The 25,595-nt window shown below is 46.5% G+C and overlaps 5 protein-coding genes across 5 annotated transcripts; 1 reads left to right on the top strand and 4 right to left on the bottom strand.

The window, feature by feature from the left end:
- Positions 1 to 1,580: 1,580 nt before the first annotated feature.
- Positions 1,581 to 3,275, bottom strand: UA08_06366 (hypothetical protein; the record flags this gene model as incomplete). Its single annotated transcript, XM_020268681.1, has 4 exons — positions 1,581 to 1,873; positions 1,936 to 2,140; positions 2,207 to 2,594; positions 2,662 to 3,275. The coding sequence occupies 4 exons, from the start codon at positions 3,273 to 3,275 to the stop codon at positions 1,581 to 1,583; spliced, it is 1,500 nt and encodes a 499-aa protein (XP_020118496.1).
- Positions 3,276 to 4,215: 940 nt separating this feature from the next.
- UA08_06365 (hypothetical protein) lies at positions 4,216 to 18,763 on the bottom strand (the record flags this gene model as incomplete). The annotated part of the gene is made up of 6 exons (XM_020268680.1): positions 4,216 to 7,274; positions 7,331 to 10,647; positions 10,764 to 14,677; positions 14,731 to 17,174; positions 17,319 to 17,559; positions 17,732 to 18,763. The coding sequence occupies 6 exons, from the start codon at positions 18,761 to 18,763 to the stop codon at positions 4,216 to 4,218; spliced, it is 14,007 nt and encodes a 4,668-aa protein (XP_020118495.1).
- Positions 18,764 to 19,529: 766 nt separating this feature from the next.
- UA08_06364 (hypothetical protein) lies at positions 19,530 to 20,056 on the bottom strand (the record flags this gene model as incomplete). Its single annotated transcript, XM_020268679.1, has 3 exons — positions 19,530 to 19,747; positions 19,805 to 19,886; positions 19,949 to 20,056. 3 exons carry the CDS (start codon positions 20,054 to 20,056, stop codon positions 19,530 to 19,532), a joined length of 408 nt encoding a protein of 135 aa, XP_020118612.1.
- A 704-nt stretch (positions 20,057 to 20,760) lies between these two features.
- UA08_06363 (hypothetical protein) lies at positions 20,761 to 22,389 on the bottom strand (the record flags this gene model as incomplete). Its single annotated transcript, XM_020268678.1, has 3 exons — positions 20,761 to 20,961; positions 21,011 to 22,185; positions 22,335 to 22,389. The coding sequence occupies 3 exons, from the start codon at positions 22,387 to 22,389 to the stop codon at positions 20,761 to 20,763; spliced, it is 1,431 nt and encodes a 476-aa protein (XP_020118611.1).
- Positions 22,390 to 23,828: 1,439 nt separating this feature from the next.
- UA08_06362 (hypothetical protein) lies at positions 23,829 to 25,366 on the top strand (the record flags this gene model as incomplete). Its single annotated transcript, XM_020268676.1, has 2 exons — positions 23,829 to 23,856; positions 23,934 to 25,366. 2 exons carry the CDS (start codon positions 23,829 to 23,831, stop codon positions 25,364 to 25,366), a joined length of 1,461 nt encoding a protein of 486 aa, XP_020118614.1.
- Positions 25,367 to 25,595: the final 229 nt, after the last annotated feature.

Below are 25,595 nucleotides of genomic sequence, written 5' to 3'. Positions count from 1 at the left end.
CGGCGACGTGCCCGCATACAGGGGGATCGAACAAATATATACCCAGGTATCATACGATTGAAAAAGAAATGGTTTGAATTACTACAAGCTCAGGCAGTATGAGAGAACAAGAATAGCCAAGTACTTATGCAAACAATGTATGAAGCTATTTTGAATCTCCGCGTAGTATTCCGCCTTTGAATTGCGCGCAGCACTTGTGGTGATTTACATTCACGGTTTTTACATGTACGTAACAAGTCGTTAGTGCCTATCAAAATCATCTATCAGTAGCCTGGCACAATGCAGGGTTGAAGCTTTGATTTGACGAGAAATGTCTTCCATGACGCACCATTAGCTCTCAGCGAGGAGATGTTTAATATGAAAAGAGAAATATAAGGAGCGAGGAATCTGGAAACCACGCAAAAAATTGCATGATCTACTCATGGCCATAAACTGCACCTTGGGTATCTAACTACATTGTGTAAATCATCAATTTATCCTGACTAACCCCCGGAGTCCGGGGTAAGCTAAGAACCTAAAAGCTGGGGATTGCGGATACCAAAGTTGGTTTTGCTTCAATCCGAAACTTGGTCATTGTAAGTTCCGAACAGTTTCTGATCGTTGAGGATACATTATTGGCCGATGACGAAGTGAAAGGGTGGATTTCCACCGCAAGGGTGCGAGCCCCAGGTAATGAGATGCGACAAAGACATTGCCCTAGATACAAGATTCACAGGTGAAATAACTTCTAGTTCAGACTTCTGGAGAACGGCTCAAGTTGTCTATTTTGCGCCCCCTCCCATGCTGTTTGCAGCAAAATAATCCCGCCACGGTTTTATTATTATCCAATTCAATTTCAAAAACAAAAAGAGAGACAATGGCTAACCAACTCATTGTTAGTTCCTATAACTTCTAGGCAATGGTATTCGCTGCTGCCGGAACGATATAAACGGCGTACATCAACGCAATCTTATTTGATCTACCATGAGAAGTCTGCGAGCAGGCTTTCAAACCCATGGGAGGGAGGTTTTCATGGAGTCTGTTATATAAGATTCCTATGAAAACGCACGCAGAACAGGCAAATGAACTACAACCCACGCATTGTCCCGCAGTATCTCGTGAAATATTTTTCCATTTCATGCAGACCGCGACTGATACGGATTTCGGCACTATCACGCTCTTGTTTCACGATAGTGTTGGTGGATTTCGTTAAGGTCCCAGGGTTAGTAACGCAATTATTAATTTAATCTGGTCTAGAAATCTACTTGCTGTGCTGAAAGGAGAAATTCCAGCAGCTCCTATGAATATATAGTAAATATCAGTGATTGCTTGCAGGCATCGAGTCCACTTTCCTGAACGATCACAGCGGGTGGTAAACCATAACGACAAGCAGGCGGATAATTTTCTCGCCGATCAAGGGTTTTGTGTCCGCTGCTGGAGCAGAAGAGAACTATATGACCGCCGGAGAGTTTCAGAGCATGCAAATTTCGCAGAAGCATAGATACTCTTCTCTGCTCGTAGCTTGGTTATAGCTCTATTGAACGTAATGCGCCAAGTTTCAAGAGACAAATGCAAGAATCACGTATGTAACAGAGGCAGGTTCAGATACTCAACCTTGGTCGCAACGCTCGGTTAGCAAATATAGATCCCACGAAGCCAAGCATGAAACAAACAGCAGCAATCAGGAATGGGAGACCGAGATAGATTTTGTCATCCCATCCGATAGCAACTGCGAGACTACGATTGAGTATCAATGCGCCAGCTGCTGATCCGATACCGTCTCCAACTGCCATCATAGTGTAGAGAACGGCTACATGTTCGGGACTGACGAGGTCTGCGAGAACGGCCTGAAGAGCAGGGCGGGTGCTAAGGCCGGTTATGAAGATCAAAAAGCCTGGAAAGTCATTAGTTCCGATGCTAAGGCAGTCTTATGGCGTTGAAAAGAACGGATCTTACCAAGGATGAAAATTATAAGCGATTGCGCAAACGCCATGATAAGACAACCTACGATCATGACCAGAAAACCGTACTGGGCAATTGATAAATCAACTTTGATGGGACTTAGATGAAACCGTGTTTGAGCAATGCGCTTAGCAAGTGGTAACAGGGCGACTAGGAAGATCATGCTCTCCAATGCCTGCATGGAAATCAAGCGACTGGTCTAGAAGGAATGTTAGAAACATTCGACAAAAGTTGAGTTTCTCTGAGCAGATAGGGAATAGCAAACCCATGCAAGTGATAAACCGAATTTCCTCGGTATATATTGGAACATGAGCTCCATGATAGGGTTCAGGAGCTTGGCCACAGGAACAGTAGATAATAAGACGACAATATAGCGGTCATGCAAGAGCTGGGGAAGTATACGCAAACTGCGTCGAATAGAGCTGACTAAATCAACCGGCTCGTTATCTAATTCATCTTCAACATCCGCCGACGCACTTCGATTATTATCAAGGCGCAACATGAAGATCGTGATCAGACACAGCAGGCCAAGGGGAAAGTTGAGCATCATCAAGGTAAATAGGTATTCGTGCTCGAGCAGGGTCGCTGCAAGCATGATCGCCACAATCTCAGTCCAGAGTTGAGCAGCCATGAAAAGGAAGAAACAAAGGGACCTAAACGAGAAACAGTTGTAAGAGTGAGCATCTGTGCGGATTTATCATTAGAAAACTAGGAGCTTACCTGTTTGCAGCTGGAACATGTTTCGTCACAAGCGAGTATATAACAGACGCAAGAAACGGAGTACCGCCTCCAAGTACCCTCCAGAGAGGCGACAGCACAACGATCCAGATTGGAAAGGCATTATAGTAGAAGCACACGATGATAAGCCATGCGCATGAAAGGAGGTATCCAACAATGTTGACACCTGCAAGCAGAGGCTCGCCCAGTCGACCCACGAGCAAGCCATACGGTAGAGTCAGGAGCAGCCCGACAATTGCTTCTAGAGCAGACAAGTATCCACGGAGGCGCGCCAGTTCTTGCTGCACGGGTGGCGACTTGCAGGGATCTTCGGCTGCTGGAGCCTCATGCAGGTCTATCTCGGGGTGGTGTTCCCGACACACGCCAACTTCAATCAACCGCACAGTGGATGTGTATCTTAGCACATCGGCAAAAGCGTACAAGACGAGAACCGCCGCCGCCAAGCAGGCAGTGCGGATGGCGCCGCCGGTCCATTTGGCATCGTTGGCCTCGGCAGTCGCGTGTATTCCCTCGTCGGTGCGCGAGCGTATATCGTCAGACGAACGAAGGAGCGGAGACGATTCGATAGCATCGGCAGTATCGCTGTTCCCGGGCATCTTCCTCTTGTTCTGCTTCTTCGTCCGGTTCCGAGGTTTGTCCACCACAGCCAGCGTCAAACGATGTCTCTAGCTCTACCTAATACCAACGCCTCTTATCAGCTGAAGTCGAAGATGGCTTGATCTCCTTCTTCATCCCGGTTAGTGCATGTAACGTCGGTACCAACGCCAAGCTGCTAAGTACAGCTATCCAAGCCGATGGGATTCGTATTTCAATTTCACGTATGGAAATACGAGGTGAGCGGTGGTGTGAGAAGTGGTCGTAGACCCCATAGTTTTCCAACAACTGCGACTGCGTGGCCGCATCTGATGGGCTACATATTTTCAGCTTAGTTCTTACTGATGGTTTGTAGAATCAGCCCTAACTGCGAAGTAGCCTGCAAAGTTCTGCGAAGTTAACGCGCCCCATATAATTAAGAATAAATCGACTTCCAGAAGAATATCATAGATAAGCCTAATCTTACTGAAATTTGTTAGTTTTATTGGGTTCAGCAACGATGGAATGGCTCAACTTCACTTTTAACTCCTTTAAAGCCTTTTACATAGGAACAAAGTTCGTTTGCGAGAGAATCAACATGAACCTTCTCCCCCTTTATACATATGAGCTTTGCAGCCTAGTTTACAAATGGGCTGCAGCTGTCCAATTAGAGCGCGCGTCCCCCGGACAAAGCGGATTAGCGCTTAGAATAATTCGCAATGGTGCGCTAATTTCTAGTGAGCCGAAGAATTTTACACACTATTCGCTAGATTCTACATAGCTCTGCTAATCATGCATCGGCGCTCTACTTTATGAAAGCGAAATCTCGGTTTACGGCATATGATGCGTGGTACTTTGTGGTGATGTCGTATTTATTGCCTGTGACGTGCTGACTCTCGGACAAGAATATATATCAACAACCAATGGAATACCACATACGTCAGGCATCTATCGACCAGACAGTCACAGAAGCGAGAGTAGGGCAACTTGAAGTGCCATGCTAGCATTCTCAATGATATCTTCAGGAGTGACTTGGAAGCCCTGCACTTCATACTCCATAGCGATTTGAGCGGCTGCAAGTAAATCTCCTCTGATCTCAAAGAATGGGGTCTGCATTGTCACTCCATTGGGCAACCTGTCATTTTCATCACCAAATACCTTCGACCAGATAGATTGAACAAGAACCTCAATGCGTTCATCGTTTTGATGATTCATACCGTTGGCCGACGCAGCAGGTGTAGCATGGCTCTCCGGAAGTGGGAGAGGTAATAGTGGCTTCGTGTCAGACAGCAACACGGAAGCAGGCTCATGTGGATGTTCTGAAATTTTGGTGAGTGTCTCACAGAGCAGATCGCACATACTTTGTGCTATGGATTCGGATATGGACCGGCTTGAGTATGTAAAGTCGACATAAAATTCTTCCCCGGCTGGACCTGTCCAGATCCATATGTCCGATACGTCATGATCAGGCGTGAAATTTCCTAGATGCATCTCGATATTCCCCCACAAGTCCATATCGTCCATCCCAACATTGAAGTTGGTGTGCTGCAGGATTGAGCTCATTCTTGTCCAATTTGGCCAAGTGGTACATTTCTCAATAATATTCTGGAATCCTAACAATTCGTAGGCTGAAATGTCCAAATGCTTGTTCTGCACTTGTAGCATTATTTCTGATATCGATAGCTGAGGATCCAGTTTGACTCTGATAGGGATAAGATTCATGCAGGGCCCGACGATTTTATCGATTCCTTGGATGGGAGCATTGCGTCCCGTAGTGGTTTGTCCAAAGACAACATCTAAACGACCCGATAACTGTGCTAGAACAAATGCCCACGCAACCTTTACCGCTGTAGCGAAGGTAATACCCTGTGACAAAATCGATGGAGCTGCGACAGTTCGTTTGAGAGACTTGTTAACCAAGTTAGAAAATGGCGGCTTTGAATGATTAAGAACGTTCGTCATCACAGAACCTTTGAGCTCTTCTCGCCAGAATGACTCGGCATTGGACGCATCTGTTGTTTGGGAAGAGCCATGAATGAATGCTGAGTAAGGCAAACTAGAGCTAAAGTCTTCACCACAGTAGGCCGCCTTCAGGTCTTGGACTAGAATTGGTAACGATATGCCATCGTATAGGCCGTGTGACACACGCATCAATAATTCGTTATCATTAGGGCCGTATTTCACAAATATAAATTGAATGCTTGTTTGTGCGAGGGATACTGGAAGTGCCATGTCACTGGTAAAGATCGATCTTCTATCGGCGGGTTCGTCGCTACATTCTAGTTCAATGAACTCGACCGAAAGGTGCTTTAAGACAACCTGAAAAAGCTGACGCTTGTAGGCAATGAAAACCGTGCGTAGAATAGCGTGACGCTCAAGTATCTTACTGCAGGCAGTACGAAGTCGCGACAGGTCCAGGGCCCCTTTAAAACGGAATGCGAGGTAGTTGTTATACCCCCGGGTTTTCAATTGGCCACATCCAAGAACCCAGCGCTGGTAATCGGTTCCCCTAAGTATGTCTTCAATTTCGTCGGGTTCATTCGCAATCCGAGGATAGACGACAGTTTCGAGGAATTGAGGTAAATCCCGAATGCCTAGGGACGAGAATGGAGTATACAATGCACCAGGAGCTTCAACTAAGGAAATAGGTGCGGCGGCTTTGCTCATGTCTTCTAGCCTTGGTGAACTGAAAATATCTCTGACTGCCAGAGATATATCATCTTCTCGTGCAGCGGCGGATAATCTCATGGCAGCCACTGAATCTCCTCCAATTCGCAGAAAGTTGGACTCTGCTCCCACAGATCCAGGATCTACACCAAGGACTCTTACCCATAGCGAATGGAGTCTCTTTTCCATTTCAGTTGATGGCAAACGTAATGCTGTCTGGTCGACTAGGAAGTAATGGCGTAGCTGGTCTTTGGTTAAGCTCTCACCAAATTTCCGTAGCACGCCACGATCAACTTTTCCTCCAGCCGTTAGAGGTATATGACTAACGGGAATAAAGGCTAATGGGACCATGTGGGATGGAAGCACTTGTTCTAAGTCTGACCGAAGTTGACTAAGAGCGGTCTTCACAGCGTCCGTAATGGATAGTGTCATCACATCCGAGCTAGAGATAGGCGCAGAGTCCTTGCGAATATGGATGAAAGCTGTCAGAGTAGCATCTTTTCCACTCACAGATACATTGAGCATCTGAACAATGGGGAACCATCCTGGAGGGGCGCATTGCATGACTTGGTGCTCGATCTCACCCAGTTCAACACGTTGCCCATGAAGCTTAACTTGTGTATCGCGGCGGCCAACAATGAGTATATTTCCATTTGTGCCATATCGTGCGAGATCACCTGTCCTGTACATTCGCCGTTCTGTGGGATAAACCCCATCCGCCCATTGTGGACTCTCTAGAAACGCAGCTGCGGTCTTCGCAGGATCGTTAAGATATTCGCGCGCCAGGGTTGGTCCTATAACTACAAGCTCACCAACACAACCGATGGGAGCTAATCTGTGTGGGTTGGTTGGCTCTATCACCCAGAGAGAAGCACCAACTTGCCTGCCAATATTTGAAGGATCGGACGTAGGGCTTACGCCTGGTGCACATGCGCACCAGATTGCGCATTCAGCAGGACCGTAGGAGTTGATAAGATACAGGTGTGAAGCCCACGATTTGAAGTTTTCTGCCGTTGCATGTTCTCCCCCTAGCACCATTGTCTTCAATCCAGGAACATCTTCTGGATTCAGCAAAGCCGCCACGGTTGGTGTTAGGAAGATCCAATTGACTTTCAAGGCATTGATTGACAATGCCAATCTACTAAGTCGATCTTCCTCCGATGGCACGCAGACGCAACCGCCGTGGATCAAAGTCGAGAGGATCTCGCCCATGCTCACATCGTAAGTATATGCCGCAAACTGCATTACTCGAGAGTTTTGGTTGATAAGCAAAGCTTTGCTGTGTTCCCTAGAACTGCTGCAAAATGGCCCATGTTCCATCACAATGCCTTTAGGCATACCAGTTGAGCCGGACGCTGCGAATAATCAGTATTAAAGGATTATAACGATGTTTATGATGTAGAGTACTTACTGAATACAATGAAGGCTGCATTTGATGGGCTTCCGGGCCCGTAGTAGGCCTTTGGTAGTTCTCTCAGTTGACTCTCAAGTTCTTGGTCAACAACAACAATAGACCACAATGACGAGTCAAACATGTTTCGATATTCTGTCCCTGTTAATATAACCTTCGCTGAAACATATTGGATGATATGATCCTTTCGAGCCTTTGGATGCTTGGGATCAAGAGGCACATATGCGGCCCCTGCTTTTAGAACTGCTAAGATGGCCACTATCGTCCAAGCAGACTTGTCGAAACACAGTGGAACAAAGGTGCCAGTACCAACACCTAAAGCACTCAGATGGTTAGCCAGTGCTGTTGATAACTTGTCGAGCTCCTCATATGTGAAGCTGGTATCCCACGAATCAATCGCTGGAGCATTTGGTCGCTCAGTAGCCTGTCGCTCGATCAAATGATGAATACAAGCATCCGACTTCATCAGATCCATGTAGCTCTCGTTCCATCTTCGTACTTCTTCCTTGTCCTTCTGGCTACATATATCAATGTTACCCAAGCTGGTATTAGGGGCAGCATTATTCAACTGCTGTAGTACTCCCTCAAATTGGTCCATAATTCGTTGCATCTGGCGCGTTGGAATAATATGATCCCTATACTGAGTAGTGATTCTCACTTCGTCTTTATATAGCCTGCACTCAATGATCAAAGCGTAGGTAAGTACCACCATTTCTCCTTTCGCGAATAAAGCATTATCCTCCCAAAGATTGCTTGACATGTGCTCTGATCCTTCTGGTTGTATGACAAGGAGGTTCTGGAAACTGCATGCGGTCTCGGCCTCCGGCCCCAGACGCTTGATATTTTGCAAACCAGTGTGTTCATATGGCATCATCTCGGTGGCGTCAGCTTGAATCTGGCGAAGGAATGTACCGACTGTTTCTTGATTGTTTATTGATACGCAAACTGGGACCGTAGTAATGGTTGGACCGGTCATTCTCTCGATATTTGGTAGCGAAGCGTTGCGACCCATGAGAGTGGCTCCAAAAAACACATCATTTGTCTCCGCATAGCGAGCAGTAACAAGAGCCCACGCAGCTCGAATGACTGTTGATAATGTAATCTCCGATCCCGCCGGTCTGCTTATACGGGCTAGTTGTGATAGTTGTGTTTCAACTTTGGCCGGGGTTACTGTTCTGGGGTCAGGGAACGTCCCCAGTGATTTGTTTGCGAATTGAGATTTCCAAAACTGCTTTGCAGAGTCAGAATCAATGTTGTTCAAGTGTCTAATAAAACCGGCGTATGGGGCACATATGTTGCTGACTGGGCTATCGTTGTATAGACGATCAAGTTCTTCCATAATGAGCATAAGAGACCAGCCATCGTAGAGAGAGTGATGTGCAGTCAGTATAAAATAACGCTGATGCGCTTCATTATCAACAACAGCATATCGAACTAAGGGAGATCCATGTCCCATTAGTTCCTTTTTGTCTTGAGCGAGAAATTCCTCTAGACCAGACTGATGTCGCCAGACTAGTTCCTCTCTTGTGATGAACTGAATGCATTGTGATCCAACATGTGTAATCCGAGTTCGAAGAACGGAATTTCTGTCGGCAGTTGATTGCCAGGCTCTTTTGAAGCGGTCAATGTCAACATGAGGTTGTAAGCGTAGAATAATCTGACTCATGTAAGATCCAGGATGCTTTATTGAAAGCAACATGAGACCTTCTTGTAGTGGGCCGCATGGAAATGCATCTTCGATATCTCCACAGTATATTTGCTGCAGACTCTGAAGTATATTCGTCTCCTCATTGGCACCTTCCGATCCACGAATGAGTGAGAACGGCTCTATCATGTCATTGTCACTGTCATCGAGATCTTCCCTGACCTGTGCCATGTCCTCTAGGCGCGGATTTTGGAATATTTGCGCGACATTTATGGTAGTTTTGTTCTCCCGGGCGAGAGCAGTCAGTTTCATCGCACTAATTGAGTCACCGCCGAGACCAAAAAAGCTGTCGTCAAGCCCAATAGCTTCATCATTAGTCAAGCCTAACACGTGCCTCCACAGGTCGGCCATTTGCATCTCGTTTTCAGTGATCGGTTTACGTTTTACCTTGTCTGCCAAGGAGTAATGCGATATATCGACGCCTGACAGTCTGGACGCTATGTCCCGTAGCTTTCGTCTGTCCATTTTCCCAGAAGATAGCAGAGGCATTCTTGAAAGTGTAATGTAGAGTGTTGGAATCATGTACATAGGTAATGTATCTGAAAGCGCAGCCTTAGCAGCCATAACTACTCGTTTGAGGTCGTCTGGCATTGAGACTGGCAAAGAAGTTTCCATTCCTGGCCCTGATAACAGAGTTTCAGAATTAAGAGGAAAGAATGCTGCCAACTGTCGATTCTGGTGACCACCAACGGCAACATATTCAACAGATATCTGCTTGATGCCGCTCAATTTTGATGTCAAGTGATATTCAATATCACCTATTTCTGTTCGCTGCCCGCGAATTTTGACTTGGGCGTCTTTTCTTCCAACAATCCTTATCGAACCATCTGCACCTGGCGATGTTTTATAGCAGACAAGATCGCCAGTTTTATACATCCGACTAGTTGTGCCTAACCGACTTTCTTGTTTATAATCCACGTTCGAAGAATTGCCGGCCAGCCACTTGGACCTGTCCACAAATACTGCTTGTGACCGTCCAGGATCGTTCAAATACCCACGAGCCACCGTAGGACCTTCGATCAAGAGCTCCCCGACGCAACCCACAGGAACCAATTTGTGATGATTTTCGGGGTCAACAATCCAGCACGCGCCTCCGATCGGCGAGCCAATCAAGTCTGGAGCAATGCCTCGTCGCAATTGCTCGTTAATTACGGAAAACACACAAGTCTCGGATGGCCCGTAGCCATTCACAAGGAAAACGCGGTCAACCCAGACGTCGATGTTATCTGCTCCAAGCGCTTCTCCGCCTAGGACAAGAGTCTTTAAGCTTGGGACCTGGTCAGGATGAATTGTGCGAATGAACGAAGGCGTAAAGAATGCCCAATTGACGTGAAACTCTCTCATAGTTTTGGTAATGTCTCCGAGGCGTTCGGACTCCGGCGCTACACAAATGCAGCCACCATTGAATAGGGTTGTTAGGATCTCCAATATACATGCCTCGAAAGCGTAGGATGAGAAGTGAATGACCCGGGACTGAGAATTCAAATTAAGGCGTTTTCCATGGTGTGTAGCTGCGGTACAGAAACTGCCATGTTCCATGACAACGCCTTTTGGTGTTCCAGTAGACCCAGAGCTAGAGAAAATCAGCGGACCGCGTTGACATGCAATTGGGCTATAAGGGAAGAGTAGAGGGCATGAAGTCTGTTTCGTTCGACAAAAATCCCCAAACTAAAACTTCTTTTGGCAATGGGTAATGGGTAATGGACAGATCAAATGGAATATACGTACGTGAAAATAACATATGCAACGTTCCTGGAATGAACATTGCGACATACCACTCCCTCATATAGGCTAAACCTGTTTATAGTTTCTCCACTGACGACCAGTGAGCTGGTAGCTAATGATTGGCTCAACTCATTGTGTTGTGGTGAACAGAGGATGAGAGAAGCCTGCGTTGCGTTGACAATTTCTTGAAGCCGAGAGGAAGGGTAGGATGGGTCCATTGGAACATAGCCTCCGCCTGCTTTTAACACTGCCAGCATTGCCACTACCGTCCATGCAGATTGTGTAAAGAGTAGTGGCACCAATGATTCCGGCCCAATGTGAAACTGGGACACTAACTGGTGCGCTAGGGTTGTTGAAAGTTGGTTGAGTTTCCTATACGTCAGGCTTTCATCCCACGAGCAAACTGCCATAGCGTCCGGATTTGCAATGCTGTGATTGGCAATAACTTCGTGAACACACATGTCTAAGATTGCAGGAATATTTTGATTCCACGCCAAGATATCTTTCGTATCTTGGGGGCTGCAAAGTTCGATATCAGCGAGGCGTTTATTCAATCCATATCCAGCAAGTAACTCTCTGATGACATGCCCAAACTGCTGGAGTATTCTCTTCATTTGCAATTCAGGGGTAATCCTCTTGTCATACTGTGCAATCATATCAACACCTGTATGTGTTAATCGGCAGTCAAGAAGAAGCAAATAAGTTGAAGGTGCAGCTCGGACCACAGTATCAGCGAAGAGGTTCAATTTTACGGCATAATCTGATGTCGAGCCTTGGACTGCTAGCAAGCTCTGAAAATCACAAGCTCTTTCCGCATTTTGACTGACTTTTTTGATATTCTGAACTCCGAAATGCTGAAACCTCTGCACGTCACTTGTTTGTTGCTGGACCCTCTTTAAAAGTTCTTCAATTGTAAGCTGATAGTCCAGAGACATACTGAAAGGCACGGTAGCAATAGTGGGACCCATAACATTGCTAGTTTCAGAATCAACTCGTCCATCTAACGTCATGCCAAAAACGACATTGTTTGGGGAATCAGAATACTGTGCTAGAAGTATAGCCCAGGCAACTTGAACGATTGTGGCAAGGAGTTGTTTATTTTCGAACACTGCGCCTGATAACGCTAGAGAGTAGTCTAATGATGTGTCTGCCAACGCTTGATGTCCTGTTGGAAGTTTGGGGAATGATGAGAAGACAGACTCTTCAAATTGCGCATTCCAAAAGACTTCTGCATCAGCAATATTGTCGTTGAATACCTGATTAGCAAAATCATGGAAGGGCATGGATTGCGGAGGGGTTATATTGGCATTTCCGGAGACCAATTTGGTATACACGTCGGCAAGCTCGGAAAACAATAAGGATAGTGACCAATTATCAAAGACGGAGTGATGAGCTGTCCAAACAAAGTACCGATTACCGGAGTCCGCTTCTTCAACAAGAGCATATCTTGTCAATGGCTGTCCATAGCTCACTGGCGCCAGCCTGTCGTCCTTTAGATACTGATCTAAATCAGTGGACCTCTGCCACATAATATTCTCATTCAGAACGACCTGGACCGAACCAATTGTATTTTCAACAGGGATAATTCGCGTCCGGAGAATATCATAAGCATTGTGGACAATTCCCCAAGCCTTACATAGATAGTTCGTATTCGTATCGGGCCGTAAATGAAATATGTGCTGGGCCACATATGTTCCTGGTTGCTTATTTGATAACAACATGAGACCTTCTTGTAATGGTGTACATGGGACGAATTTCTGGACAACATCTCCCTCTATACCATACCGTCTCTTGAGGTCTTGGTAAGTCGTTTCGTTCAATGGCTTCGCTACCGCTGCCATATCACAAAATTTAGGGTGTTGGAAGATGCTTGCCACAGTGATGGTGATGCCCGCTATCCTTCCTGCGGCCGACAATTGCATTGCAACGACAGAGTCCCCTCCGAGTCGAAAGAAGCTGTCGTTGATGCCTATGGATGCGCCATCAACACCTAGGGTCTGGGACCACAGCTTGTGAAGTATCCTCTCCATTCTCGTACGAGGCTTCGCTTTTTCATCTTGAAATTCAGATAAGGAGTATAGTTTCACTTGTTCGGTAGGAAGCTTTATCACGATTCCTGTGAGTTTGCCCCTATCAATCTTGCCGGAAGTCAAGAGCGGCATCTTGTTTAAGGGGATGTACATAGACGGGACCATGTATGATGGAAGAGTATCTTCCAAACAAATGTTCAATTTTACTAGCAATTTCCTCAACTTCGGGGAAATTGCTAGCATTAGTTGATCCTCGTCCACACCAGTAGTCTTCGCTTCAAACTCCAAGAATACGGCCAGGAGGCCTCCACCGGGATGTCCGGCAGAATGTGCGTGAACGACAGCCATGTTCACCAATCCATGAGATGAAAGATTCAGCTTTACTTGATATTCAATCTCGCCTAACTCCACTCGTTGGCCATGCAGCTTCACCTGAGTATCAATACGTCCTAAGATCTGTATCGAACCATCGCTGTTGTACCTAGCTAAGTCACCACTTCTATAAAACCGACGGGCTGGGACAGCTTTTTCTTCGCTGAGCCAAGCCGGATTCTCAATAAAAGATTCCACTGTCCTTTCTTTGTCCTTGAGGTATTCTCGTGCAAGATTCGGTCCCTCGAGAAGAATTTCACCTACTGCTCCAACTGGAACCAAGTGGTCAGTATTTGAAGGATCGACAATCCACACTAACAATCCAACCGCTTGTCCAATATTGTCCGGCCGATCATCTTTTTCGCAGCCTACTCGAAGGGTAGAAGCAAGAGCGCACTCTGCAGGTCCGTAGAGATTGACTAATTCCAATCTCGGAGCCCACTCAGTTAAATTGGCTTTCTTCAACGTCTCACCGGCTAGCACGAGATGTTTTAAGCTGGGGACCCTCTCTGAGTCCAGGAGAGAAGCCACAGTGGGAGTAAGGTGGGCCCAGTTGGCCTTCATGCGTGTGAAGGCTAGCTCCAGGTTGTTCATCCTCTCATCCTCAGATGGAATACAGAGAACGCCACCGCGAGTGAGTGACATGAAAATTTCAGTTATGCTGACATCAAACACAAATGCAGAAAACTGCATTGTTCGTGACTCGACACCAATGTCCATGGCTTTTCCATGATGCTCCAAGGATGAGGCAATAGCACGGTGCTCATGTACAATCCCTTTAGGAGTTCCAGTGCTCCCACTTGTAAATAGAACGAAAGCTGCGTTCTCTGGACGAACTTCTGGGCATGCCTTACTAGATGCAGCCCTCGATAATGATGCTGAAAGAAAGAGCGATTCTTGAACCAAGACAATGTGAGGAACAAGACCTATAAGGCCATCGTTTTTAAATAAATCAGCGTTGAAGGGGGAGACAAGGCAACACAGAGGTCTGGTGTCTTTGATAATATGTTGTAGCCGCTGAATGGGATGAGACGAGTCAATTGACACCACAACGCCGCCAGCCTTAAGTACACCTAGCATGGCCACAATTGCCAGAGCCGACTTTTCGAAGCATATCATTACATGTATCTCAGGTCCGACACCCAGAGATACTAGATGAAATGCTATTTGATCAGCATATGTTTCGAGCTCGCTCCACGTCAAATCGCGGTCCCATGATGTTACTGCTACTGCGCCAGGGCGTCGTTTGGATTGCGCGGTAACCATGTCGTGTAGGCACATTTGTATTGTTTCTGGGATCTTCGAGTTCCAGTCCCGTACCTGTTGTCTATGTTGGTCACTGAAAAGATCAAGCTGACCGATGCGTTGATCTGGGTTGTCGGTTATCGTTTCAAGGGCTTTAGTGAAGGTGGACGCAATATTCATGGCTTGTTCATTGCATATGCATTCGGTCCGATACCATAGCTCCATCCTCACACTGGCATCTGAAACCCACGCCTGCACACTAAGATCGTACTTGAAAGTAAGTGTTAGCGATTTGAATTTCGATCTTCAGGCATGCAATTTACCTCGTCCGGTGAGAACTGATGAATTTTTCTAATAGTATAAGAAGAACCATCTTCCCAGCTCCGAGGTGGCTCTTTCAGAACCGTCATGGAAGTATTAAACAGTCGCTGGCCGTAGAGGCCAAGTTCGTGGTGAATCTGTGCGAGTGAGGCATGTTGGTGATATAAACTAGCGAGATAGTCGGCCTGGGATGTTGCAATCATGCTTCTGAATGGAAGAGAGTTCTCAAACTTCATTCGGCAGACAAGCATATTAATCAACGTTCCTACGAGTTCGTCAATACCATCAACGGGAATGTCACGGCCAGATGTGATGTAGCCAAAACAAACATCATCAGACCCGGTGTATTTTTGGAGTACCAATCCCCATATGGCCCTGAACAATGCTGACAGCGTAATGTCTTGACTTTGACAAAATTTAAGTAGATGATGGGGATCCTTAATGTCTACCACCAGTGACTGCGTTTCTGCTTTGGGGGGCGTCCTGGACAGACTATAAGTCAGATTTGGTAGCAGGCATGGGTTCATTCCATCCAGGTATCCCTTCCAATACCGGCTGTCAACGCCAGGCACTACTCGCTGTAGGGAAGCAATGTAGGATGAATATAGAGCGGGGGGTTCCATAGGGAGGTTGTTGTTATATGCCAGGTTCAAATCCCGAACAATCACGGCGATTGATGTTCCGTCCACCACTGTATGCTCAACATTGAGTCTGAAGAATAATCTGCCCGAGGTCGTCGGGAGGATAGTAAAGTTGTGTGGTGGCCGAGTCTTTCTATAGGGGCCTGGACGAGAAGTCTTGAAGGTTTTAACCACGTCTTCTTTCGAGTCAGAAGCTACAGTCTCTAGAATAGTCGTAGTCTCCTGTATATCATATTTCCTCAATACCACCTGATCAAAGGACCCGCTCTGAGAAACACTTTCCACAAAAAAGGTACGAAGACTGGAATGTCGATCCACAACGCGCTGCCATGCTTGTCTAAGACTCGCAGAGCTCAGGGAAGATCCGGGAACCCGGGGAACTATTTCATGGATGGTTGATGTATTATAGTCTCCTGTCAATCTGGCCTTGCTCAAAATCATACCCTGCTGCATCGGTGAGCATGGATACGCGTCTTCGACTTCTGCCAAGTCCGTTACGCCCACTTGGTGTAACTGATCTTTTATAAAGTTGCGTAATTGGTCATAATTTTCCGTTGCAGTGGCCTCTTCGTCTGTCATATGCGTAGCTGGAATGGCATGCTGCGCTATTTCGGAAATCGTTCCCAATTTCATGATATCCTCGACCCGTACATTGAGATTGCTACTTCTGCATTTTGCGACTAGTATCATGGCCAAGGTCGAGTCTCCACCAAGACTAATAAACGTTTGATTTCGGCCAATTTTATCAAGTGGAAGTCCCAAAACGCTACTCCAGATACTTTGGAGGCGCTTCTCCATCGCTGTAACCGGCGGTTCTCTCTTGACGCCAAGCATTGAAACTTCTTCGTATGTATCGACGTCCATCCTTTCAACAAATTGTTTCACGGACAGCCTGTCAATTTTGCCAGTAATCGTAAGCGGAATCGATTTCACCATGACCCAGATAGTTGGAATTGCATAGGATGGAAGCCGCTCAGCCAACCGCTCACGAAAGTTTGATACCCAAGACGCTGCAGCCTGCAATTCAGAGCCTCTTAGTATATTGATATCACTTGTCGTCTCATTGTTCGTTGGAGAAAATTGGTGCAATGCGATGACAGAGACTAGGCGATGCTTGCATATTCCAACTTTTGGAAGGACCGGCAATGAGTTTCTAATGCCATCATCCGATGCTAGATTTCGCTCGATCTCTGACATATCAATCCTTTGACCTCGTATTTTGATCATATTATCTTTTCGTCCTGCAAGCATCAAAGTCCCATCAGAATTTTGGCGCACCAAATCCCCAACTCTATACCACCGTGATCCATAGGCAGAGGGGATTCCATTTAACCAGTCTGGGCGATCGAGAAACGTCCGTGCGGTCCTTTCAGGATCTCGCAGGTAACCTTCTGCTATCCATGGGCTATGGATAACTATTTCTCCGACAGCACCAATTGGGACTTGGAGATCGGGGTTGTTGATATCAACCACCCGGCACACTCCCTTACACGGTCCAAGATTTTGTACATCGGAGTCTGCCGTGAAGTGGTCTGGTCTGCAAATGGCCACACTCTCGGTGGAGCCCCAAAAGACCCAAACTTTCGTGCGTCTAGAGGCCCATTTGGAGATCACCTCTTTCGATACTGGCTCTCCACATAATACGAGGTTTCTAAGTGACGGTGCAACTTCCGGCTGAACAGACTTAATGATCGAAGGCGATAATATTGCCCAAGTTATACCCATATCATTGAAGATACCAGCGAAGTCATTTAGCTTAGTGTGGTCACTTGGTATACAAAGGCACGCTCCGCACCATAGGGCACCTATAGTTTCAATAATGCATATGGTCCATGCATATGAACTAGCCTGGAGCGCCATTGTCCCTGGCCCGATTGATATATCCTTAATCAAGCATGATAACCCCGCAAGACAGCCACCGTGCCGTACCACGGCACCTTTAGGCCTACCCGTCGAGCCAGACGTAAACAAGACATACGCATGAGCATCCGCAGACACTTTTGGGAGCGAGAGGATTGGACCCGGTGATGAGGAGATCTTCTTCATGGAACTTTGGGAGACGACAACACAAGTTTCTACCACATCCGCCAACAATTCGGCATATTGGGCTGATGATAATAAGAACTTTGGTTCGATGTCTTCCACGATTTCCTTGAGGCGAAACACAGGCTGTGTAGGGTCAACTGGCACCTGAATGTAAATCAGCACTATCCATTCAATATCAAGAGCCTTATGTTGGCACTGATTTCAGTAGACATGAGAAAGTCCATCGCACAAAATGTTTGTTTCGTCGTCATTGAAGATGCGTTCGCAACAAACAGTGTATGATTCAAACAAATATATGAATGCAGACTATACGTACGAATGCCGCCCCGGCTTTGGATATAGCTAACAGAGCTATGACCCACCAACCCGACCGTTCGAATAGAAGAGGAACCTTCATTCCAGTCTTTACGCCGATATTAACCAGATGGAGTGCCAGAGCCGAGGAAAGCTCATCAATTTCTTGATATGTCCATTTCTCATCCCAAGCATTGATGGCAGGTGCAACGGGCTGAGTTTGTGCTCGATCCGAGATAGCTTCATGAATGGTCATGTTGATGCTTTCCGGCCGTCCTTGATTCCACTCATCTACTTGTCGCTGGTGCTTGGGACTGAAGAGGCTCTGCTCTCCTACTGGCTTGGCTGCACTATCTAAAACGCATCCTAACGCCATTTCCAGCGCGCTCGCCACGTCCATAGCTGATGCATCGGATAGCGCCGACTGTTGATATTTTAACTGCACTGATATCGAATCCGTGGACACGTTGACCCGAATCTCAATAGGGTATCGTGAACTTGGGGCAGTTGCGTCTCCGTATCCATTAGTAATTGCTGCTCGACTCCCATTGACCTGGCCATTGACCCTGTTAACCCCTGCCGGCGAATGTCTGAGTGGGCTATCTTGATATGTGATAATCGTGTTGAAAAGTCCCGTCTTCTGTAGGCCCAAGGCATGCTCGAGCTCCTCAAGAGAGTATTCAATGTGACTTAAGTCACGTGCGAGTCCAGCTTCGACTAACTCGAGGGCATGTTTGAGGCTGGTCTCCCTGGCCAGAGTAAAATTGCATGGTAACAAGCGTATTGAATTGGTTTGGAATCCAAAACAAATGTTGTTTGTTCCCATATAGCTGCGAAGCACGAGGGCCCAAGCTGTTTGAAATATAGTCGACAAGCGCAGTTCTTGAGTCTTGCAAAAGCCCTGTATTGACGACAGGCTAGGCACAGTGAGGTTTATGTACTGGCTTTTGTTTGCGCCTGTTACCCCACCAAGCAAAGGCGGGAAGAGGCATGATTCTTTATCCTGCAGGCGTAATATCCAGTATTCCAGGTCCGAAGACGAGCTCTGGGCCATAGCTAGAGGTTGAGGACGTGAGATTTGCTTCGTTGTGCGTTCGGAACATGTAAGTCATGAAGGAGTTGGGTGGTACAAAGTCATATTCATACCCAGAGGACCAGTTATGTTTCGCGTTGTATGCGAGACCGGCATTCTAGACTTTTGGTAATACATCGTGGGTCCGGCAACTAGAACCTCGAGAGTTGCCATAAGTAGCTTAGCGTACTAGAACCCCACTGGCACTCACTGTGGAGTACGGAGATTCTATGAATAGTCTTGGCTGGCTCCACTGTTTCTTGGCCGAAAGCCTAATTGATTCAGCCCTGGAGATAACTCACTAGCACAAAATAGGCATGTGCTGTCTTCCCTCTCATGTTTCCACCGCTCCTAGGGGAAAATAAAAAAGGCCTCAAGTTGTTGAGTATATACCATCAACAGGAACCAAGCCAGCGGCTCCATAGGGTCACCAAGACTTGACAACTTGGCAGTTCGGCAGCTCGGCAGTTCCTGAACTAGCGCGTAGAAGGGGCGCTTCCCGCAGTGCTGAGAGTCGTGGGCTTTTTGACAGATTGCGTGGATCTGATTCGTTAATCTAAGTTAGATGCATATCAAGTAACTAGTTACTTAATTTGTTCATTCGATTACTACGGAGTGTGTACGGTGGTAACCCAAGTGCCCAGCTGCCAAGTTAAACGCCGTTGCATTGGAATTGTTTGCCAAGAACGACTTGGCCTTAATATTTTTATTTCCACAGTATCCGCTCTCACCGCTCCAGATATCATGATTATTGGCCTGGTCCGCCCTCCACATTGGTCGGGCGGCGTAGAAGCGTCTCGAAAGGCAGTATCTGCACGTGTTCCCAGTCCCAAATACCCTCCTTTACAAAAACGTCCTGCTCTAGTATCTCTCGGACCATCTCACGACTAGGGGCATTAACCACCATCATCGAGCCGATGAACGGCCGAACAAGCCCCTCCTTAACATGTTCCTTGAAGACGGGCCCTGTAACCGATGATTAGTTGATGGTGGAGGCTGAGTCGGGCCAGTCGCACGCCATACCTGCCCAAGACACGATGCCTGATTGATGCAGTTTCACGAAGTTCTTGGAGTGTGTCGGACGGATTCTAATGCGACGCTCGAGCTATTTGTCGCCTGATTATCAGCTTCGACCTTTTCAGATATAAAAACTAGAGGGGCACTTACGACACCAGGCTTATCGGCAAGCATCACCAGCCATTCTGAAGTCTTCCCCTTGGCGGACGACACCGCTGAGAACGCCCTCCTAGTAACGTTTTGAACCATGTATGACATATTGATGTAATATTTTTTTTTCACTGTTTCTTTTCAAATGGTCTCTGTTCCCCTCTTATCTTGTTCCTCTAGTGGAGAATTCCACAGCAAAAATAGATGGAAATATATGCGTCCCGTAACGCGATGGAGACAGGAAATTCTATAATGTTTGCTTGATTGATAACGCTGCAATGTAACCTACCTCTTTTGTTCAAGGGCTTCGAAATCTCCGGCTAGCGTCATCGGATCGATAACACGAAGACGAACTCTCTCCAAAATTGTCTCCTTACCTCGACAGCACAGGGCCCCACTTTCACAAATTGGTCGAGTATCAACACATATGTCACTAATTAAATCGATGGTTTACTCCTGGCGATTGTAAATCCCCTTCCGTAAGACTGAGTCAGATAAGAGACCTGGTAGTTGACAAATGGTCACTCGGTCTGCTTCACATAGATACTACTTGAGCCGTTTCGGTGCTGTACCTAAGAACATGAAAATATGCTCAGTGCTGGGAACCCTGATGCCGTAGTTGCTGAGGTTAACTTTATCTTAGAGGGCGAAGCCCCCAGTATCTACATTCATTTCTTCATTTAATATTTTCTCCATCTACTGATTGCCTGCAAAATTCCGGCGCCACATAGTCTACTTGCCGTGGAGGGGACGTAACAAGCAGTTTATTTCAACAATTGTGTGTTGCATGGAGGCAGCATCATTGCTTCTCTCTACACTAGCTTACTTATTGTTACCGGCAAGCCGCGAGCTGGACCGGCACTAGAAAACATCACGTTGTATGCGTGATCCCCCATCACTTCCGGGGCATCCTCCGGATATGCCGCGTCGAAGTTGAACTTGCGGATGGTAAGAGCCAACGTAACTCTCATTTCCATCATGGAGAGTTCTTGACCTGGGCAGTCCCTGGAACCCTAAAACAAATGTTATTGATTTTTCGTACGCAAAAGTCGGAATACTTACTTTCTCAAAAGGTCTATATGCATCCTTCTTCATCTCACCCGCCTCTTGACCAAGAAAACGCTGTGGCAAGAAGAGATCGGGATCTGAAAAATTCGTGGGGTCGCGATGAATGGGAAATGCTCTCACTAGAATGGGGAATGGCCCGTCACGATAGGTCGGGTATTCAATCTGTGTCTTTGGATCAACTAAGTTGAGGCCTGGGACTCCGTTTCGTATCGTCCCAGCTCCGACGAATAATCTTAGCGATTCCTTAATCACAGCCGTTGTGTATGGCATCCTTTTTAATATATGGGGTTCTTCGAGAATCCTTTCTTCTGCGTCGTCAGGATTAGCTCCAAGGAACACTTCATGTTCTGTGCGAAGCTGGTATAAGACATCCGGGTGCTTGTTGAGAAGATAATATAAATAGCATAGCGACGCAGCAGTCGTTGCGTGGCCTGCGAAGAAAAATCCGCGAATATTATGGACGATGTTGCGCATGAAGCTTGTGTCTGTGGCAAGAGTTTCCGCTTTCAATTCCCGAGCCTGCTCGTAAGTGTCCAAGGCAAGATGTACTAGTGACCTTTCTCCAAGTGCAACTTTGCCCGCTCTCCTTTCCTGAAATCGTTGGCTCACAACTTCTCCAATTAGTCTATCCAGCTTTTTCTGATAATGCCTTGCATTCCAGATCCGCGACGGGCTAAGGAGCCTAACCAAGTCTAAATTGATAGGAGGAATGTATTTTGGCATCGCCAGAAATGCTTCCACTATCTCATGAGATTGTTTCTGCGTGTTGAAATCGGAAGCCATGGTGACACGGCCTATCACATCAATTGTCAGACTTTTAGTGAGAGGTAGCAACTCGAATACCTCTCCGGCCTTGGCGTGTTCCTCTAGCTTCTCAATGAATACTTTCACTCGTCCCACCACCATTGGTGTAAGAGTTGCAAGATGTGAACTTGAGAATCCCGGATCGAAAACCTTCCTCCAGAACTTCCATTGCTCCCCTGTTGTCGTGATGATGCTTTGCGTTCCCACCGTGTACTCCATCAGACGGTACATAGGATGTTTTGGTAAGTTCTTCAGCTGCGTGGCTTGTGCTGCGAGCGCAGGATCCAGAACTATTACCATGGGGTCGTATGTAGGCCATAAGTCAAGGTAATAAATAGTATGCAAATCGTACTCTCGTGCAATAGCTGCATGGAGAAGATTTATATGAGCATCAGCGGGCAGTCGAGCTTTGATTCTTTTCACAATCGGTAAATGGCCATATAGCCAATGATGGGGAGGCCCAGGCTGAAAAGATCAGTGCTGATTTTTGAGGCGGAATCTGATACCAACTCACCAGGCCAGCGAATCGACGTCGCTCTCGGAGGAGCCTTAAAGCAAACCAAAGGCATATTGATATGCCGACCGTACTGGCTAGTTTTATCCAAAATAAGAAGTATACCATTTTTGAAACGGCATATACGATCTCTAACTCGTGAGATGTGTATCACAAAAAACACGTGACGGGCTTGAGACTGCAGAGGACAGGAGGTTTCCAACTTAAGTTTGAGCGCAGAGACAACGATATCGTTACAAATGTGGAGAAGCCTTATCTCTTGTTCTTGGCTCTCAAGCATCAGGATCTGATTGAGTTTCACTGCTTCATGCTGTTCCACAATCCTACACCGCAAGTCCTGTGAGGATAATCATTCAAATGATATGCTGCGTACTTTGTGTAGGACAGTAGAGTCGTCTGTGGATATACTGGGCCTAAGGTTTTATATTCCCTTGGCTATGTGGTATGCACTTGTTCACATTAGGGCCTTGGCACCTGCCAGTCAGTTGATTGGCGAGACGGCCATCGCCTTGGTTGGTGGGAACGTGTTTACGTTTAGTGCCTTGGTAACTAACGGGATAGAAAAGTCTGAGTGACAGATCTAGGCTATCTGACAGACACTAAAGTAAGCAAGTCCGCAGCCAAGGGGATACGGCATATCCTGGTACATAAACCCTTGCTTTTGTAAACGCAATTTCCTGAGTTCTGTGGTGTTGAAAGTATACACAACATCGGTCATACATAATAATCTCACCCTCGCAATTGGCCTCTGGTAATACACATGACAACTAGGATTTACTATCACCAACTAATTGCGATGGCTTGATGTCTCACTATAAGAAGAATGTGGGATATAACACCAGATCTGCGTATCCAAATTTGGTAGGTAGGAGCCAAATAAATCTACGTGGTAAGAAAATTCAAGAATGAGGAATCTCGCAAAACCGCCATTCGATTTGCGTATCAGACGCGGCCCACTCGTGGCAGTATGTTATCACTGGGCTCCCAGGCGTGTTTCTTTTAGGAAGCTGAGTTAGAAACTGACAGTGACGGTCATGCCTAGCCGAGTGGCGGCGCAAGTTTGTCGCGCGTCATTTTCTATGGACCATAGTGGGGCTCACGGTGGAGTTAGTGCGGTGGAGCGGCATCTGCCGTCCGGTATGTAACCCCACTAAACCTTAAATAAAAATAGCCAGTCCAAATAGGGGTAGTACGGCAGCCCATTGCAACATTATTTATTACTCGTGGGCCCACCGTGACTTGCTTTCAACGTGCGCATTTAGAGTTTATAAACGATTTCTTGGTTTGGGATATATAATACGTAACTAACAAGTCAGGTTTTTGTTAATAGAAAAGAAAAAATACAAGAACTTGGTAATACCAATACGTACCTATTGGCTGAAGACGATTAGCCAGCCGAACAGCTAGATGTACACTTACTTATCTAGCACAGAGCTGCCACTAAGGGACGATACCCGTTACGCATTTCAAAATAGCCAACATTTTATTGGAGCCATGCAGCACGAAGATATTGTAAATCTAGGTTCGTATCTCATTAAGTCCTTGATTTTGAACCGCCGACGCTCTGAATCAATTATCTCTTACTATTCGTATTCATAGGCGTGCTGGGGCGACTTTATTCAGCCCGGAATGTGTCAGGTTTCTACAGATTAGGAAATGCTCTTGCCGTATGTGCATATTCAACGGATGGACTCTCAAACGCCGATTCCTGGTTCACTGAGCGATTTTCGCGAGCCTTGTATCAAACTGTCCAGTACCATCCTTCACTTTGCTACGGAATTGTGGACCAAACACAGGAAAGAGAAGCAGTCTTCCTCAGATTACCAGCAATTTACTACGAAGATGTCGTAGATTTCCGTGGGCAGGATATTCAGGATCCGAGTGAGGAAGATGATGACCGGGCAATTGAAGCTATGCTCGAAGACTGGCATGCAAAGATTATTACGGATGGCCATCAAAAACCAGCATGGAGAGTAGTCATCCTTAAGCATGGATCCCAATGGGGTTCAGGAGCGCAAAAAGTTCCACCAATTCAGAAAGTCAGTATCGCATTTCTAGCCAACCATGCCATTGCAGATGGCATAAGTCACGTGAATTTTCATCGAACGTTATTCCACTTCTTTAACAACGAAAATAATGAAGAAGTTATCTGGCCATACACCGTCCCCAGGGACTTACGATGCCCAGTCCTTCTGGAAGATGTGGTCGACCTACTCGCTAAAGATGAGGAAGACATGCATCACATCAGTTACGACACTACAAATCTCTGGTCGGGGACAAATGTGTTTCTGCCCTCCCCGGCTGAGTATGAATCGGGTCTTCGCCTGATTACCATACCTTCATCAAAATTAAAGACAGTCCTGGGCTTCTGCAAGAGCAAACAGATTAGTCTGACTGGTCTTCTCCATGGGTTGGTTGTCTTATATCTCGCACGAACCGTTACCCCTGGATGTGGATTCAGGGCAGTCACGCCTTATTCTATGAGACAATTCTCGAAAGTTTCCGACGACGAAATCTGCAACCACGTGTCTGCTTTGGTGCATGATTTCCCAGAGCATCTAGTTACAACCATCCGCCTTGGCCCAGAGAGCCCGGCAGAAGACGCAAGATCGATCATCCAAGTAGCCCAGAAGTTTTACCATGATATGAGTGCCGAGTTGAAGCGCGCTCCGAAGAACAACATTTGGGCCGCCCTGTTTGGTGACATCGATTGGTATGCTCAGGCAAAAGCGCAAATTGGGAAGAAGCGGGCATTAACGTACGAAGTTTCGAATGTGGGCAGTCAAAAGATGTTCGAGACACTAGAACTTCAAGAAAAGTCTCTTCTAAGATTGGAAAAGATGGTGGTCTCGCAATGTGGCTCTGTTTCGGGACCAGTTGTAGCAGTCAGTTGTATCAGTACCCCAGGCGGCCCATTGACAATCACACTTGCATGGCAGAAGGGAAGCTGTGAAGACAAACTCATAAATGACATGGCGGCATATTTAAGTAGCCGTCTAGTGGAAGATTTTGGGGGTGTAACAGAAGCTTAATTATATGCCCGTAATTAACATATATTTAGTGAACAACCGCAGTAGTTGGCATCCGAATTCTTGATATTTCTTAGCACACATATCCCAACATTCCACGTGCATGGCCCATAAGATAAGCATGCATGATTGCTTTTCGTAAATATTATTTAGCAGATTTTAGAGACGGTTCGAGATGGCTTGTGTGAACCGTTTCGAGCGGAAGAATCGTCACTGATGACATATCCCAGGT

Source organism: Talaromyces atroroseus, assembly GCF_001907595.1.
Source record: "Talaromyces atroroseus strain IBT 11181 chromosome Unknown scaffold_8, whole genome shotgun sequence".
Lineage (NCBI taxonomy): Eukaryota > Fungi > Ascomycota > Eurotiomycetes > Eurotiales > Trichocomaceae > Talaromyces > Talaromyces atroroseus.
The sequence above is the reverse complement of the archived record's forward strand: the minus strand, read 5'-3'. Positions and strand labels throughout refer to the sequence as shown.